Consider the following 16,331-nt stretch of genomic DNA (forward strand, 5'->3'; position numbering starts at 1 on the left):
CGCCAACCAGACAGGATCTGCCAGAGCCGCCAACCAGACAGGATCTGCCAGAGCCGTCAGTGAGCCATGAGCGTCCAGAGCCGTCAGCCAGCCATGAGCGTCCAGAGCCTTCAGCCAGCCATGAGCGTCCAGAGCCGTCAGCCAGCCATGAGCGTCCAGAGCCGTCAGCCAGCCATGAGCGTCCAGAGCCGTCAGCCAGCCATGAGCGTCCAGAGCCGTCAGCCAGCCATGAGCGTCCAGAGCCGTCAGCCAGCCATGAGCGTCCAGAGCCGTTAGCCAGCCATGAGCGTCCAGAGCCGTCAGCCAGTCATGAGCTGTCCCTTAGCCCAGAGCGGCTATTTATTCAGAACTGCCCCTCAGTCCAGAGCTGTCTCTCTGTCCGGAGCTGCCTTTCAGTCCAGAGTTGCCCCTCTATCCTGAGCTACCTTTCTATCCTGAGTTACCTCATTATCCTGATCTATCCCTCTGTCCTGAGCTATCCCTCTGTCCTGAGCTATCCCTCTGTCACGGTGCTGCCCCTGGTGTCGATGTTACCAAAAGGATTTAGTAGGGGTAAGATGAGGGTGGGCATTCATAGGGGGAAATGGAAGCTGGGATTGACTATGGTGGGGTGGGGACCTCGCCCGGAGCCTGAGCCACCACCGTGGTCAGATGCCCACCCAGACCCTCCCCTAGACTTTGTGCTGGTGCGCCCGGAGTTCGCACCTTATGGGGGGGGTTATGTCACGTTCCTGACCTATTTCTGTTAGTTTGTTGTATGTTTAGTTGGTCAGGATGTGAGTTTGGGTGGGCATTCTATGTTTTCTGTTTCTATGTTGGTTTATGGGTTGCCTGGTTTGGCTCTTAATTAGAGGCAGGTGTTTGGCGTTCCTCTAATTAAGAGTCATATTTAGGTAGGTTGTCTCACAGTGTTCGTTGTGGGTGGTTGTCTCCTGTGTCAGTGTTTGTCGCACCATACGGGACTGTTTCGGTTTGTTTGTTTATTCGTCATTTATGTGTAGGCTATTTTCCCTGTTCGTGCGTTCTCGTGTGTTATGTGAGTCCGTCGTCCAGATCTGTCTACACCGTTTGTTATTTTGTTTAGTCAAGTGTATTTCGTTTTCGTGTTTTCGTGTTTTCTTTAATAAATTATGTCTTCACAATCCGCTGCATTTTGGTTCAATCCCTGCTCCTCCTCTTCTGATGAAGAGGAAGAGGAAAACCGTTACAGAGTGGAAAAAGCCAGTGGGTCTGAATACTTTCCGAAGGCACTGTATTTTAGTCAACCGGGTGGATTTGCTTGCGTGTGTGCCGAGACAAGCTGGAAACAAAAATAGCTTCCGTTTATTAAATATGTAATACAATAGTAAAAGTAACCAGCATATTATTCAACATTGCCTGTTGCTGTGGTATGTTCAGATGATAATTATAACCATCATCATCAAAATTTGAATTAATAGTGATAAAAATGCTAATAATAATAATAATAATATTGATATTAATAATATTGATTAAAAAAATGTAAAAAATATTAAAATATTGATATTAATAATAATAATGGGACCTGGCTCACCTTTGGTCCCTGTTACACCAGGGAAGCCTGGGTGACCTGGTGACCCACTGAAACCCTTGGCACCAACGGGGCCCGGGGGACCTGGAGGCCCAGGGATCCCTGCTGGTCCCTTCACTCCACGTCCAGGAGGACCCATCGCACCCTTATGTCCTTTATCACCACTGAAACCTAACAAGACACACCACTAAATGACTGAAAGTAGTACATGTCTTTTTAACTAAATGTGAGGTGGAGGACTGTTCAGAGCATATTGTACCGTGGGAAACGCTGTGCAGTGAGAATTTTATATTTATGTAGTGCTTATGAATACTTTATCGATGCCATATTAATCTTTTATAATTTATAGTTCCCTTTAAAGTGTGACTGTTAAAATGACCATGGAAAGATGACGTGTTCTGGGGAAAGTTCCAAAACCTAATTGATTCCAAATATGGGCCCTGATTTTAGCGGTGTGTCAAACAGATCAAACCTGAAAAGAACTGTACCATGTGGTGGCTATTTTAGATCCTCACCCGATGGGCCCCTGACTCCTGGTGGTCCTGAGGCTCCCGGTGGTCCAACAGCTCCTTTCTCTCTACATTCTATTGGCCCTGGAGGACCGCTCGGTCCTGGGTCCCCAGTGTCTCCTTTTGACCCCTTGTAACCCACACCTCCGTACGGGCCTGGTCCCCCTGTTATGAAATCATCATATGGTTAGAGATGCAATGAGCCCCATCTTAGAGTCACCAAGAACAATGAAAGATTGTAAAGCATTCAAAATACAGTACCTGTCAAAAGTTTGGACGCACCTACTCCTTCTGTAGTCTGGCTTTAAGGGTTTTATTTTCTACTATGTAGAATAATAGTGAAGACATCAAAACTATGAAATAACACATATGGAATCATGTAGTAACCAAAAAAAGTGCTAAACATCAACATATATTTGATATTTGAGATTCTTCAAGGTAGCCACCCTTTGCCTTGATGACAGCTTTGCACACTCTTGGCATTCTCTCAACTAGCTTCACGAGGTAGTCACCTGGAATGCATTTCAATTAACAGGTGTGCCTTGTTAAAAGTTCATTTGTGGAATTTCTTTCCTTCTTAATGCATTTGAGCCAATCAGTTGTGACAAGGTAGGGGTGGTATACAGAAGATAGTCGTATTTGGTAAAAGACGAAACTACTACTAAAGGACATCAATAAGAAGAAGAGACTTTCTTGGGCCAAGAAACACGACCTCCACAACCAATGGACATTGGTTGTGGTGGTCCCGGCCAAGCTGTCCCTCATACCATCATGGTCACCTGATCATCCCCAGCTTACAATTGTCTCATTCATCCCCCTCCTCTCCCCTGTAACTATTCCCCAGGTCATTGCTGTAAATGAGAACGTGTTCTCAGTCAACTTACCTGGTAAAATAATGTTAAAAAAATAAATAAATAAAGACCGGTGGAAATCTGTCCTTAGATGAGCTAGATGAGTTAGATGAGCTAGAATAGCCCAAATTTTATATTTTTGGTTCCAACTGACGTGTCTTTATGAGACGCAGAGTAGGTGAACAGATGATCTCCGCATGTGTGGTTCCCACTGTGAAGCATGGAGGAGAAAGTGTGATGGTGTGGGGGTGCTTTGCTGGTGACACTGTCAGTGATTTATTTAGAATTCAAGGCATCACAGCATTCTGCAGCAATACGCCATCCCATCTGGTTTGCATTTTGTGGGACTATCATTTGTTTTTCAACAGGACAATGATCCAAAACACACCTCCAGCCTGTGTAAGGGCTATTTGACCAAGAATGAGAGTTATGAAGTGCTGTATCAGATGACCTGGCCTCCACAATCATCTAACCTCAACCCAATTGAGATGGTTTGGGATGAGTTGGACCGCAGAGCAAAGGAAAAGCAGCCAACAGGTACTCAGCATATGTGGGAACTCTTTTAAGACTTGTGGAAAAGCATTCCAGGTGAAGCTGGTTGAGAGAATGCCAAGAGTGTGTAAAGCTGTCATCAAGGCAAAGGGTGGCTACTTTGAAGAATCTCAAATCTCAAATATATTTTGATTTGTTTAACACTTTTTTGCTTACTACATGATTCAATGTGTTATTTCATAGTGTTGATGTCTTCACTATTATTCTAAAATGTAGAAAATAGTAAAAATAAAGAAAAACCCTGGAATGAGTAGGTGTGTCCAAACTTTTGACTGGTACTGTACATATACAGTAACAGTGTCTGGTGGGCCAATGCAATGTTCTTCCAATGTCCACTGCTCTATAATGGTCTCTCTTTCACTGTGTTGACTACTAGATGTTATGACAGTGAAATATTGTGTGTGTGTGTATGTGTGTATTAACAGTGAGTTAGATGCACCTGGAGGCCCAGGGATGCCTGGCAAACCAGGACCTCCCTTGGGTCCCAGTAACCCAGGTAGTCCAGGTGGACCCATGGGACCAGGTCCGGTGTTGACGGTGTCTCCTGGAGGTCCCGGCCAGCCTGGAGAGCCTGGTGGTCCAGGGAGTCCTGGTGGTCCGTCCAGGTTGATTCCAGGTTGACCAGGGTCACCATTATCTCCAACACATCCTTGGTGCCCTGATTGGGAAGAGGGATCCAGACATGAACCATCTAACTACTCACACTAACTACAAACACTAACTACTCACACTAACTACAAACACTAACTACTCACACTAACTACAAACACTAACTACAAACACTAACTACTCACACTAACTACAAACACTAACTACTCACACTAACTACAAACACTAACTACAAACACTAACTACAAACACTAACTACAAACACTAACTCCCCAACCAGTCCCTTAATTTATTCAGTCATAACCATTATAACCCATCTTAATTTTAAGATGATATTTATTTACTGTGTAAATATTACAGGCCCGAGGAATGACCACGGTCAAGTTTTGTGTCTCTATTCTGTATCGGCTGGATTAGCACTGCTGAGGAAGGAGTTTTACTGGATTAGCACTGCTGAGGTAGGAGTTTTACTGGATTAGCACTGCTGAGGTAGGAGTTTTACTGGATTAGCACTGCTGAGGTAGGAGTTTTACTGGATTAGCACTGCTGAGGTAGGAGTTTTACTGGATTAGCACTGTTGAGGAAGGAGTTTTACTGGATTAGCACTGCTGAGGTAGGAGTTTTACTGCATTAGCACTGCTGAGGAAGGAGTTTTACTGGATTAGCACTGCTGAGGAAGGAGTTTTACTGGATTAGCACTGCTGAGGAAGGAGTTTTACTGGATTAGCACTGTTGAGGAAGGAGTTTTACTGGATTAGCACTGTTGAGGAAGGAGTTTTACTGGATTAGCACTGCTGAGGTAGGAGTTTTACTGGATTAGCACTGTTGAGGAAGGAGTTTTACTGGATTAGCACTGCTGAGGTAGGAGTTTTACTGGATTAGCACTGCTGAGGAAGGAGTTTTACTGGATTAGCACTGTTGAGGAAGGAGTTTTACTGGATTAACACTGCTGAGGTAGGAGTTTTACTGGATTAGCACTGCTGAGGAAGGAGTAGCACTGCCCTCTACTGGACGTATAGCGGAACCTAGCCAGGTCCAATCCATTTCATAAAGATAGAATGCAACGCTGGTTTGATTTTACTTGAGCCTTACAAATGAACCCACTGACCAACAAACACACCAACCACCAACCACAGCTAATCCACTAAAACTCCTCTGTCTATTAATGACATAAAAGCTCATTTACAAAATAAACCCAGAATGCAATGTCATTCATTTGGAATGGATAACATCGCAGGCCCAATTGCGCACCACCCCATGGGTCTCCCGGTCACGGCCGGCTGCGGCAGAGCCTGGACCCAAACCAGGATCTCTAGTGACACAGCTAGCACTGCGATGCAGGGCCTTAGACCACTGCGCCACTCAGGAGGCCACACGTACAAATGATTAACACTTATGTGATGATTCCTTCCAAACAGTCATTACCTGGGGGTCCAGTTCCTCCATCTGTCCCGTCATCTCCTCTCATGCCTTGAGGTCCAAGAGAACCTGTGGGACCTGGGAAACCAAGTGGTCCTGGTGGCCCAGGATTCCCTGGGGAGGGTCATTTAGAACAGGTTGATCAGTCAGTGGCAATCAATCTATCCCCTGTCAATCAATATATCAACACTGTCAATCAAGCATGCTGAGAAAGCCTAAAAAAACACACACACACACACACACACACACAATCTTTAACAGTGTCAGTATGTACAGTTGAAGTGGGAAGTTTACATACACCTTAGCCAAATACATTTAAACTCAGTTTTTCACAATTCCTGACATTTATTCCGAGTAAAAATTCCCTGTTTTAGGTCAGTTAGGATCACCACTTTATTATAGTAGAGCGAATAATAGTAGAGCGAATTATTTATTTCAGCTTTTATTTCTTTCATCACATTCCCAGTGGGTCAGAAGTTTACATACACTCAATTCATATTTGGTAACATTGCCTTTAATTGTTTAATTTGGGGCAAACATTTCGGGTAGCCTTCCACAAGCTTCCCACAATAATTGGGTGGATTTTGGCCCTTTCCTCCTGACAGAGCTGGTGTAACTGAGTCAGGTTTGTAGGCCTCCTTGCTCGCACACGCTTTTTCAGTTCTGCCACACAGATGTTCTATAGGGTTGAGGTCAGGGCTTTGTGATGGCCACTCCAATACCTTGACTTTGTTGTCCTTAAGCTATTTTGCCACAACTTTGGAAGTATGCTTGGGGTCTTTGTACATTTGGAAGACCCATTTGCGACCAAGCTTTAACTTCCTGACTGATGTCTTGAGATGTTGCTTAAAAAAATCCACATAATTTTCCTGCCTCATGATGCCATCTATTTTGTGAAGTGCACCAGTCCCTCCTGCAGCAAAGCACCTTCACAACATGATGCTGCCACCCCTGTGCTTCACGGTTGGGATGGTGTTCTTCGGATTGCAAGTCTCCCCCTTTTTCCTCCAAACATAACGATGATCATTATGGCCAAGTAGTTCTATTTTTGTTTCATCAGACGAGAGGACATTCCTCCAAAAAGTACGATCTTTGTCCCCATGTGCAGTTGCAAACCATAATCTGTCTTTTTATGGCGGTTTTGGAGCAGTGGCTTCTTCCTTGCCCAGCGGCCTTTCAGGTTATGTCGATATAGGACTCGTTTTACTGTGGATATAGATACTTTTCTACCTGTTTCCTCCAGCATCTTCACAAGGTCCTTTGCTGTTGTTCTGGGATTGACTTGTACTTTTCGCACGAAAGTACGATCATCTCTAGGAGACAGAACGCGTCTCCTTCCTGAGCGGTATGACGGCTGCATGGTCCCATGGTGTTTATACTTGCGTACTATTGTTTGTACAGATGAACTTGGTACCTTCAGGCGTTTGGAAATTGCTTCCAAGGATGAACCAGACTTGTGGAGGTCCACCATTTTTTTTCTGAGGTCTTGGCTGATTTCTTTTGATTTTCCCATGATGTCAAGCAAAGAGGCACTGAGTTTGAAGCTAGGTCTTGAAATACATCCACAGGTACACCTCCAATTGACTCAAATTATATCAATTAGCATATCAGAAGCTTCTAAAGCCATGACATCATTTTCTGGAATTTTCCAAGCTGTTTAAAGGCACAGTGAACTTAGTGTATGTAAACTTCTGACCCACTGGAATTGTGATACAGTGAACTGTAAGTGAAATAATCTGTCTGTAAACATTTTTAGAATAAGGCTGTAGTGTATCAAAATGTGTAAAAAGCCTGGGTCTGAATACTTTCCGGGTTTTAATGACTCCAACCTAAGTGTATGTAAACTTCCGACTTCAACTGTAGTTGCTCACCTGGGGGCCCAAGTACACCCTTTAAGCCAGGTAGGCCAGGGTTGTAAGGGCCACAGGGCAGAACCTCGCCTGGTGATACAAAGAAAAAGGTTTCCCGTCAGTAAAACAGATTTGAGCTGAACTTGATTTGGCATGATTAATTAGATCGATTCCATTTTGTTTCACTAATTATTAAATGACAATGTTAACCTAAGACCATTACCACTGAGGAAGATTTTCATTCAGGCGTTTCACTCTCTATCGGTCCTACCTAGAGGTCCAGGTTTTCCAGTTTGTCCAGGGGGTCCTGGGAGGCCCACGTCCCCTGGGGGCCCTTGGTGGCCATGACGGCCTGGAGCACCAGGGCCTGGGGGGCCCGGTCTGCCTGGGGGGCCTTCAGTTCCATGGAGCCCTGGGTAGCCTTTGTCACCTACCGAGCTCCCGTAACCGTCACCCTGACGGATGGCAAGGCATGACATGAAGAGGGCGAAGTTGTCCCTTACAGGCTGATCTAAGGTCAGTTTTGTGTTTCCCTACTAATGATTCAGGTTGGGACTTGGGGAGGGCAAGCTGATCCTAGATCTGTACCTAGTGGAAGCCCGGAGCAGAAATCGTACACTGTGACAACACAGACAGACTGCAGATGCACTAACCCGCTGGGAAAACACTGGTTGAATCAACGTTGTTTCCACATCATTTCAATGAAATTACATTGAACCAACGCGGAATAGACGTTGAAATGACGTCTGTGCCCAGTGGGAATTGACTGTTTCCCCAATATTATAGTGTAGAAATGTAGGAAATGATCGTAATGTCCCCCCCACATTTCAAATCAAAATGACCCCGGGAGGAATAATGTTCCTCTGACAGACTAGCCCACTAACTCACCGGGGGTCCGGGGTCTCCCACAGCGCCAGGGAAGCCATCGGATCCTGGCCGACCGGTGGCCCCATACGGTCCGTTGGGGCCATTGAAGCCAGGGTCACCCTTCGCACCTGTCAATTAAAATGTCCAAAACAACAAATTATGTAATGTCAATGTATTACACCAAAATACTAAAGGCAATGTTATGAAGAGGTTTGAGGGGTCATTTAAAGTGCATTTTACAGTTCATGTAATTTGACAAACGTCATTTCAAACCAGCATGGGTTAAAATATACAGCACTGACATATGTTTTCCTCTGTGGCTCAGTTGGAAAAGTATGACACAAGGTACGGGTTCAATTCCCACAGGGATCACATACACATACTAAAATAACTCACTGTCCTGTCAGTGGTATATATAGTGTGTGGTGCTCTGTAGAGACTCGTAACGACTCGATCAGATCGACTGCGTCATTGCTGCTTAATAAATACTGCAGTCAGACTTCCATCACTATGTAATCCAACATGTTTACTGGTTATGTGTGTGTAAGTAAGGTTCAACATTCACCTTCTGCCAACCTTTCTGTAAAGTCCACACATACAGTTTGATGCATACTTGGATAAATCCAACGCACGCACCAACCAGAATGCACTGCAAATGCCTCTACAATGCAATGATGCAAGGCAAACGCAGCGTTCCATTGGAAACTAATGTAAATCTGGTGTACCAAAACGCAATGACGCTGATGGTCTGATCGAGGCGTAAGAGATTTTCTTACGTTGCCCAATCTAATCTGGATCACCTCTTCCACTCACCTTTATAGTTGATCACATAGGACTCTCCCTTCTGTCCCTTCACTCCATTGTAACCAGGCCTGCCTGGGTTTCCCTACAGGGGGAAGCATGTCCAGACAACATCACTGTAACCTGCCTGGGTTTCCCTACAGGGGGAAGCATGTCCAGACAACATCACTGTAACCTGCCTGGGTTTTCCTACAGGGGGAAGCATGTCCAGACAACATCACTGTAACCTGCCTGGGTTTCCCTACAGGGGGAAGCATGTCCAGACAACATCACTGTAACCTGCCTGGGTTTCCCTACAGGGGGAAGCATGTCCAGACAACATCACTGTAACCTGCCTGGGTTTCACTATAGGGGGAAGCATGTCCAGACAACATCACTGTAACCTGCCTGGTTTGCCCTACAGTCCAGACCACATCACTGTAACCTGCCTGGTTTGCCCTACAGTCCAGACCACATCACTGTAACCTGCCTGGTTTGCCCTACAGTCCAGACAACATCACTGTAACCTGCCTGGGTTGCCCTATAGGGTAAAGCATGTCCAAACAACATCACTGTAACCTGCCTGGTTTGCCCTACAGTCCAGACCACATCACTGTAACCTGCCTGGGTTTCCCTATAGGGGGAAGCATGTCCAGACAACATCACTGTAACCTGCCTGGGTTGCCCTACAGTCCAGACAACATCACTGTAACCTGCCTGGGTTGCCCTACAGTCCAGACCACATCACTGTAACCTGCCTGGGTTGCCCTACAGTCCAGACCACATCACTGTAACCTGCCTGGTTTGCCCTACAGTCCAGACCACATCACTGTAACCTGCCTGGGTTGCCCTACAGTCCAGACCACATCAATGTAACCTGCCTGGGTTGCCCTACAGTCCAGACCACATCAATGTAACCTGCCTGGGTTGCCCTACAGTCCAGACAACATCACTGTAACCTGCCTGGGTTGCCCTACAGTCCAGACAACATCACTGTAACCTGCCTGGGTTGCCCTACAGTCCAGACAACATCACTGTAACCTGCCTGGTTTGCCCTACAGTCCAGACCACATCACTGTAACCTGCCTGGTTTGCCCTACAGTCCAGACAACATCACTGTAACCTGCCTGGGTTGCCCTACATTCCAGACGCCATACAACTTAACGATCCTCTGGGTTACACCTTGTGCATGAGACGTCTGGGTTACACCTTGTGCATGAGACGTCTGGGTTACACTTTGTGCATGAGACGTCTGGGTTACACCTTGCGCATGAGACGTCTGGGTTACACCTTGCGCATGAGACGTCTGGGTTATACCTTGCCCATGAGACGTCTGGGTTACACCTTGCCCATGAGACGTCTGGGTTACACCTTGCGCATGAGACGTCTGGGTTACACTATGCGCATGAGACGTCTGGGTTACACCTTGCGCATGAGACGTCTGGGTTACACCTTGCGCATGAGACGTCTGGGTTACACTTTGTGCATGAGACATCTGGGTTACACTTTGGCTTGATTATGGGTCTTTTAAAGTGTTGTGTTCAAGTCGTCTGTCTAGGGATGTTTAATCTTGTTTTGTATACTAGCGGCACTCTCATTTGGGTCACAGGCATATAGGTAGCACAGGTGACCAGGAAGGGTTAGGACAGGTGACCAGGAAGGGTTAGCACAGGTGACCTGGAAGGGTTAGTACAGGTAACCTGGAAGGGTTAGCACAGGTGACCAGGCTAGGACAGGTGACCAGGAAGGGTTATTACAGGTGACCAGGAAGGGTTAGCACAGGTGACCAGGCTAGGACAGGTGATCAGGAAGGTTTAGCACAGGTGACCAGGCTAGGAAAGGTGATCAGGAAGGGTTAGCACGGGTGACCAGGAAGGGTTAGCACAGATGACCAGGAAGGGTTAGCACAGGTGACCAGGCTAGGACAGGTGATCAGGAAGGTTTAGCACAGGTGACCAGGCTAGGACAGGTGATCAGGAAGGTTTAGCACAGGTGACCAGGAAGGGTTAGCACAGATGACCAGGAAGGGTTAGCACAGGTGACCAGGCTAGGACAGGTGATCAGGACGGTTTAGCACAGGTGACCAGGAAGGGTTAGCACAGGTGATAGAGCATAGAGTTTATACCATCCCACAGGAATCATAGATTACTCCTCTGCATATTGGAATATCCTGTATTGTTTCATATGCAAGAAATAGGAACATCACCCAAAGATATATCTACGTTTGGAAAGACGATTCTGTGGACACGTCATGAACTACTCTCAACCTGTTACAGTGGCATCTTATAGGGATTCGCCATTACACTTTACACTTTGCAATACGTTTTATAAAAGGTTTTATAATTAGTTTCTATGTTCTACAATATGGGTTAGCCTTACGTGGGATCCTTGTGAGCCAGGGTCCCCATTATATCCATGGTCACCTTTCTCTCCGCTGTGCCCTGGCAGCCCGTCATACCCTGTGGGTCCGCGGGGGCCCGGAGGGCCTGGGATCCCTCTGTGACCATTCTCGTATGTACACTCACACTCACCGTTGTAGCCTGAAAGACAGACGCAGACATGGTTAGTGTAATCACACGCAGACGTACGTAGACAGACATGCACGGACGCACACACACACATACATACAAACACACACACAAACAAACACATGGAAAAAACACACAACCAACGGGTCCCAAGTGGCGCAGTGGTCTAAGGTACTGCATCTCAGTGCAAAAGGCGTCACTACAGACCCTGGTTCGATTCCAGACTGTATCACAACCGGCCGTGATTGGGAGTCTCATAGGGTGGCACGCAATTGGCCCAGCGTCGTACGGGGTAGGCCTTCATTTTAAAATAAAAATGTGTTCTTAACTGACTTGCCTAGTTAAATAAAGGTTAAATACATAGAAAGAAATAAAGGTCACTCACCTTTTTCTCCTTTGTGTCCCGTTAATCCTGGATATCCGGTATCGCCATCGTCTCCTCGTACACCCGGCTCACCAGGAACACAATAAATGCCTACAGGACATGATTGACATGATTGACCCCCCCCCCCCCCCCCCCAATTTCTTTTTTTTAAAATTATAATTAAAAACATAACTACACGGATCATTAGTGCCAGTTATATCAGCGACTTTAGAAAATGGACTAACAACCTGAAACTTTGCATTATGTCAGACCAACATCTAGTCTGCGTCCCAAACAGCCCTATTCCATACATAGAGCATTACTATGTACCCTCTGGGCCCTCTGGTTAAAAGCAGTGCACTATATGAGAAATAGGATGCTTTTTGGGATGCTGACCTAAGCAGTATTTGAAATATGTTGACAGTTTAATTTAGCAATAAGGTCCGAGAATGTGTGGTATATGGCCAATACACCACGGCTAAGGGCTGTTCTTAGGCACGACGCAACGGACCAAAAGGCTCCTTAACAGCTTTTACCACCAAGCCATAAGACTGCTGAACAATTGATAAAATGGCCACCTTACTATTACATTGACTCCACCCCCCCACCTATTTGTTTTGTACACTGCTGCTACGCACTGTTTATTATCTATGCATAATCAGGAAGGAGTTTTATTAATTAATTTGCCGTGATTAATTGGCAAATATAACACAAACCCCCGAGGTGCCTTATTGCTATTATAAACTGGTAACCAACGTAATTAGAGCAGTAAAAACAAATGTTTTGTCATACCCGTGGTATACGGTCTGATATACCACGGCTGTCAGCCAATCAGGATTCAGGGCTCGAACCAGACAGTTTATCACAATCAATATACAATGACACCACGCTTACCTCCAAATCCTAACAGAATTCCAGTAAATATACACCGTCGAAACACAGCGATGATGTTAGGCCAAGGAGGTGCACACAATGGAAGGGAAAACGTACACCATGTCAGTAAAAGTTCACAGTATACCTTGTATTTACGCTAGAACGTGCATCATTTAAGTTCCAATGACTGCATGAAAAGGGCAGATCATATCTAAATCATGGACAGTGGCTAGAGAGAGCTTGTGGTGTGACTCCATACGGTCTGGTATTGTGTGGTCCTACCTGGACGGCCTCTGAACCCCTTGGCTCCGGGACGCCCTCTTTCCCCTGGTTGTCCTGGTATTGGCTCTATAGTGTAGTACCTGCCTGGCTCCCCCTTTAAACCCTTAGGACCAGGGAGACCGGGGTAACCTAGCTGCCCTGGTTGACCTGGACAATGAAAAGGAGAGATAAGGGGTCAGGGGTAAAAGGTGATGGAATGAATGAGAAAGACAATAGTGAGTGGTGCATGGTAGCAGAGCTTACGGGTAATACAGTGTTACAGTGCTACAGTGCTGTAATACAGTGCTACAGTGCTGCAATACAGTGCTACAGTGCTGTAATACAGTGCTACAGTGCTACAGTGCTGTAATACAGTGATACAGTGCTACAGTGCGGTAATACAGTGCTACAGTGCGGTAATACAGTGCTGTAATACAGTGCTACAGTGTTGTAATACAGTGCTACAGTGCTGTAATACAGTGCTACAGTGCTGTAATACAGTGCTACAGTGCTGTGATACAGTGCTACAGTGCTGTAATACAGTGCTACAGTGCTACAGTGCTGTAATACAGTGCTACAGTGCTGTAATACAGTGCCACAGTGCTACAGTGCTGTAATACAGTGCTGTGATACAGTGCTACAGTGCTGTAATACAGTGCTACAGTGCTGTAATACAGTGCTACAGTGCTGTAATACAGTGCTACAGTGCTACAGTGCTGTAATACAGTGCTGTGATACAGTGCTACAGTGCTGTAATACAGTGCTGTGATACAGTGCTACAGTGCTGTAATACAGTGCTACAGTGCTGTAATACAGTGCTACAGTGCTGTAATACAGTGCTACAGTGCTACAGTACTGTAATACAGTGCTGTAATACAGTGCTACAGTGCTGTGATACAGTGCTACAGTGCTGTAATACAGTGCTGTGATACAGTGCTACAGTGCTGTAATACAGTAATACAGTGCTGTAATACAGTGCTATAAATAGTATTGACCCTCTTTCTAATTTCCTCTATTTTTGCATATTTTTTATACTGAATGTTATCAGATCTTCAACCAAAACCTAATATTAGATAAAGGGAACCTGAGTTTACAAATAATACAACAACTACATACTTATTTAATTTATTTCATTAACAAATTTATGCAACACCCAATGCCCCTATGTGGAAAAAGTATTTGCCCCCTTTCACTCAATAACTGGTTTTGCCACCTTTAGCAGTAATGACTCCAACCAAATGCTTCCTGTAGTTGTTGATCAGTCTCTCACGTTGCTGTGGAGGAATTTTGGCCCACTCTTCCATGCAGAACTGCTTTAGCTCAGCGACATTTGTGGGTTTTCAAGCATGAACGGCTCGTTTCAAGTCCTGCCACAACATCTCAATTGGTATTAGGTCTTGACTTTGACTTGGCTGTTCCAAAACTTCAAATTTGTTGCTTTTTAGCCATGTTCATGTAAACTTGTGTTTTACTGTCTTTTTTACTGTCAGGACCCAGTGAGAGAAACAGTCACTAATAGTTGGCAGAACCCAGAAGATGAGGCAGACTCAGCAGTACTAGAGATAATGATTTAATAAAAGGACAAGATCTTCAGGCAAAGAATATAAATCCACCACGTCCAAAATAAAGCCAAGAGGCACAAAATGGATATCCTCCAAAATACAAGAAACTCCACAAAGTGGTAAAAACAGCAGGGAAAAACAAACCTCAAAAGACTACTCAAAAATACACAAGAACTAAACCAGAGAACCTCTGGAAAATCCAATAAGATAAATATATGTTTCACACAAAAAGGCTGGGGCTGGGTGCTAACATACAAACACTGAGCAAAGAACTGAGGAACACACAGGGTTTAAATACCAACAAGGGAACGACACACAGGTGCAAACAATAATAGAGCAAGGAAAAAACAAAAGGTTCAAAAAAGGTGCAATGGGGACATCTAGTGACAAAAACCAGAACAGTCCTGGCCAAAACCTGACATTTACTGTTGTTTTTATTTCTTTATTTATCTATTGTTCACTTAATACCTTTTTTTCACTGTTGGTTAGAACCTGTAAATAAGTATTTCACTGTAAGGTTTACACATGTTGTATTCGGCGCACGTGACGGATGATCTGACATTCCAACATGCTTGACCGTTGGTATGAGGTTCTTACTGTGGAATGCAGTGTTTGGTTTTCGCCAGGCATAATGGGACACGTGTCCTTCAAAAAGTTATACTTTTGAATCATCTGTCCATAGAACATTCTTCCAAGAGTCTTGATGATCATCCAGGTGGTTTTTGGCAAACTTGAGTAAACAAAACTTGAGTAAACAAAACCAAACCCTGCATTCCACAGTAAGAACCTCATACCAACGTTCAAGCATGGTGGTGGTAGTGTGATGTTTTGGGGATGCTTTGCTGCCTCAGGACCTGAACGACTTGTCTTAATAGAAGGAACCATGAATTCTGCTCTGTATCAGATAATTCTACAGGAGAATGTCAGTCCATCCGTCTGTGAGCTGAAGCTGAAGCGCAGCTGGGTCATGCAGCAAGACAATGATCCAAAACACACAATCAAGTCTACATGAAAAAAGCAACACATTTGAAGTTTTGGAATGGCCTAGTCAAAGTCCAGACCTAGTCCCAATTGAGATGTTGTGGCAGGACTTGAAACGAGCAGTTCATGCTTGAAAACCCACAAATGTCGCTGAGTTAAAGCAGTTCTGCATGGCGATGAGAGAGACTGATCAACAACTACAGGAAGCGTTTGGTTGCAGTCATTGCAGCTGAAGGTGGCAGTGTCACGTTCCTGACCTATTTCTGTTAGTTTGTTATGTGTGTTAGTTGGTCAGGACGTGAGGTTGGGTGGGCATTCTATGTTTTCTGTTTCTGTGTTGGTTTTGGGTTGCCTGGTATGGCTCTTGATTAGAGGCAGGTGTTTGGCGTTCCTCTAATTAAGAGTCATATTTAGGTAGGCGTTGTCACAGTGTTCGTGGTGGGTGACTGTCTTCCGTGTCTGTGTCTGTACACCACGCGGGACTGTTTACGGTTTGTTCGGTTTGTGTAGCTTATGTTCCTATTCGTGCGTTTTCTTGTTTTATGTAAGTACGTAATCTAGGTCTGTTTACACCGTTTGTTGTTTTTGTTAGTTTAATCAAGTTCGTGTTTTGTTCAATAAATATGTCTGTTCTCTACGCTGCGCCTTGGTTCCCTCAATACTCCTCCTCTTCCGAAGATGAAGAGGAGGAGGAATGCCGTTACAGAATCACCCACCAAATCTCCAGAACCAAGCAGCGGAGTAAACGGAGTAAGGGACAGGAAAAGAAGGAGGAA

At 45.1% G+C, this 16,331-nt stretch overlaps 1 protein-coding gene across 1 annotated transcript in view; it reads right to left on the reverse strand.

Moving 5' to 3' along the window:
• Positions 1 to 16,331, reverse strand: part of LOC129824580 (collagen alpha-4(IV) chain-like) — a 76,268-nt gene that overhangs the window by 22,272 nt on the left and 37,665 nt on the right. The window contains exons 20-30 of the mRNA XM_055884272.1: positions 13,034 to 13,180; positions 11,900 to 12,016; positions 11,366 to 11,526; positions 9,020 to 9,092; positions 8,228 to 8,334; positions 7,611 to 7,794; positions 7,361 to 7,429; positions 5,496 to 5,603; positions 3,901 to 4,119; positions 2,065 to 2,223; positions 1,553 to 1,720 (exon numbers count right to left, since the gene is read on the reverse strand). Coding sequence (XP_055740247.1) covers positions 1,553 to 1,720; positions 2,065 to 2,223; positions 3,901 to 4,119; positions 5,496 to 5,603; positions 7,361 to 7,429; positions 7,611 to 7,794; positions 8,228 to 8,334; positions 9,020 to 9,092; positions 11,366 to 11,526; positions 11,900 to 12,016; positions 13,034 to 13,180 — 1,512 coding nt within the window. The remainder of the gene's footprint in view (positions 1 to 1,552; positions 1,721 to 2,064; positions 2,224 to 3,900; positions 4,120 to 5,495; positions 5,604 to 7,360; positions 7,430 to 7,610; positions 7,795 to 8,227; positions 8,335 to 9,019; positions 9,093 to 11,365; positions 11,527 to 11,899; positions 12,017 to 13,033; positions 13,181 to 16,331) is intronic.

This window comes from Salvelinus fontinalis, chromosome 26, assembly GCF_029448725.1.
Source record: "Salvelinus fontinalis isolate EN_2023a chromosome 26, ASM2944872v1, whole genome shotgun sequence".
NCBI classification, from domain to species: domain Eukaryota; kingdom Metazoa; phylum Chordata; class Actinopteri; order Salmoniformes; family Salmonidae; genus Salvelinus; species Salvelinus fontinalis.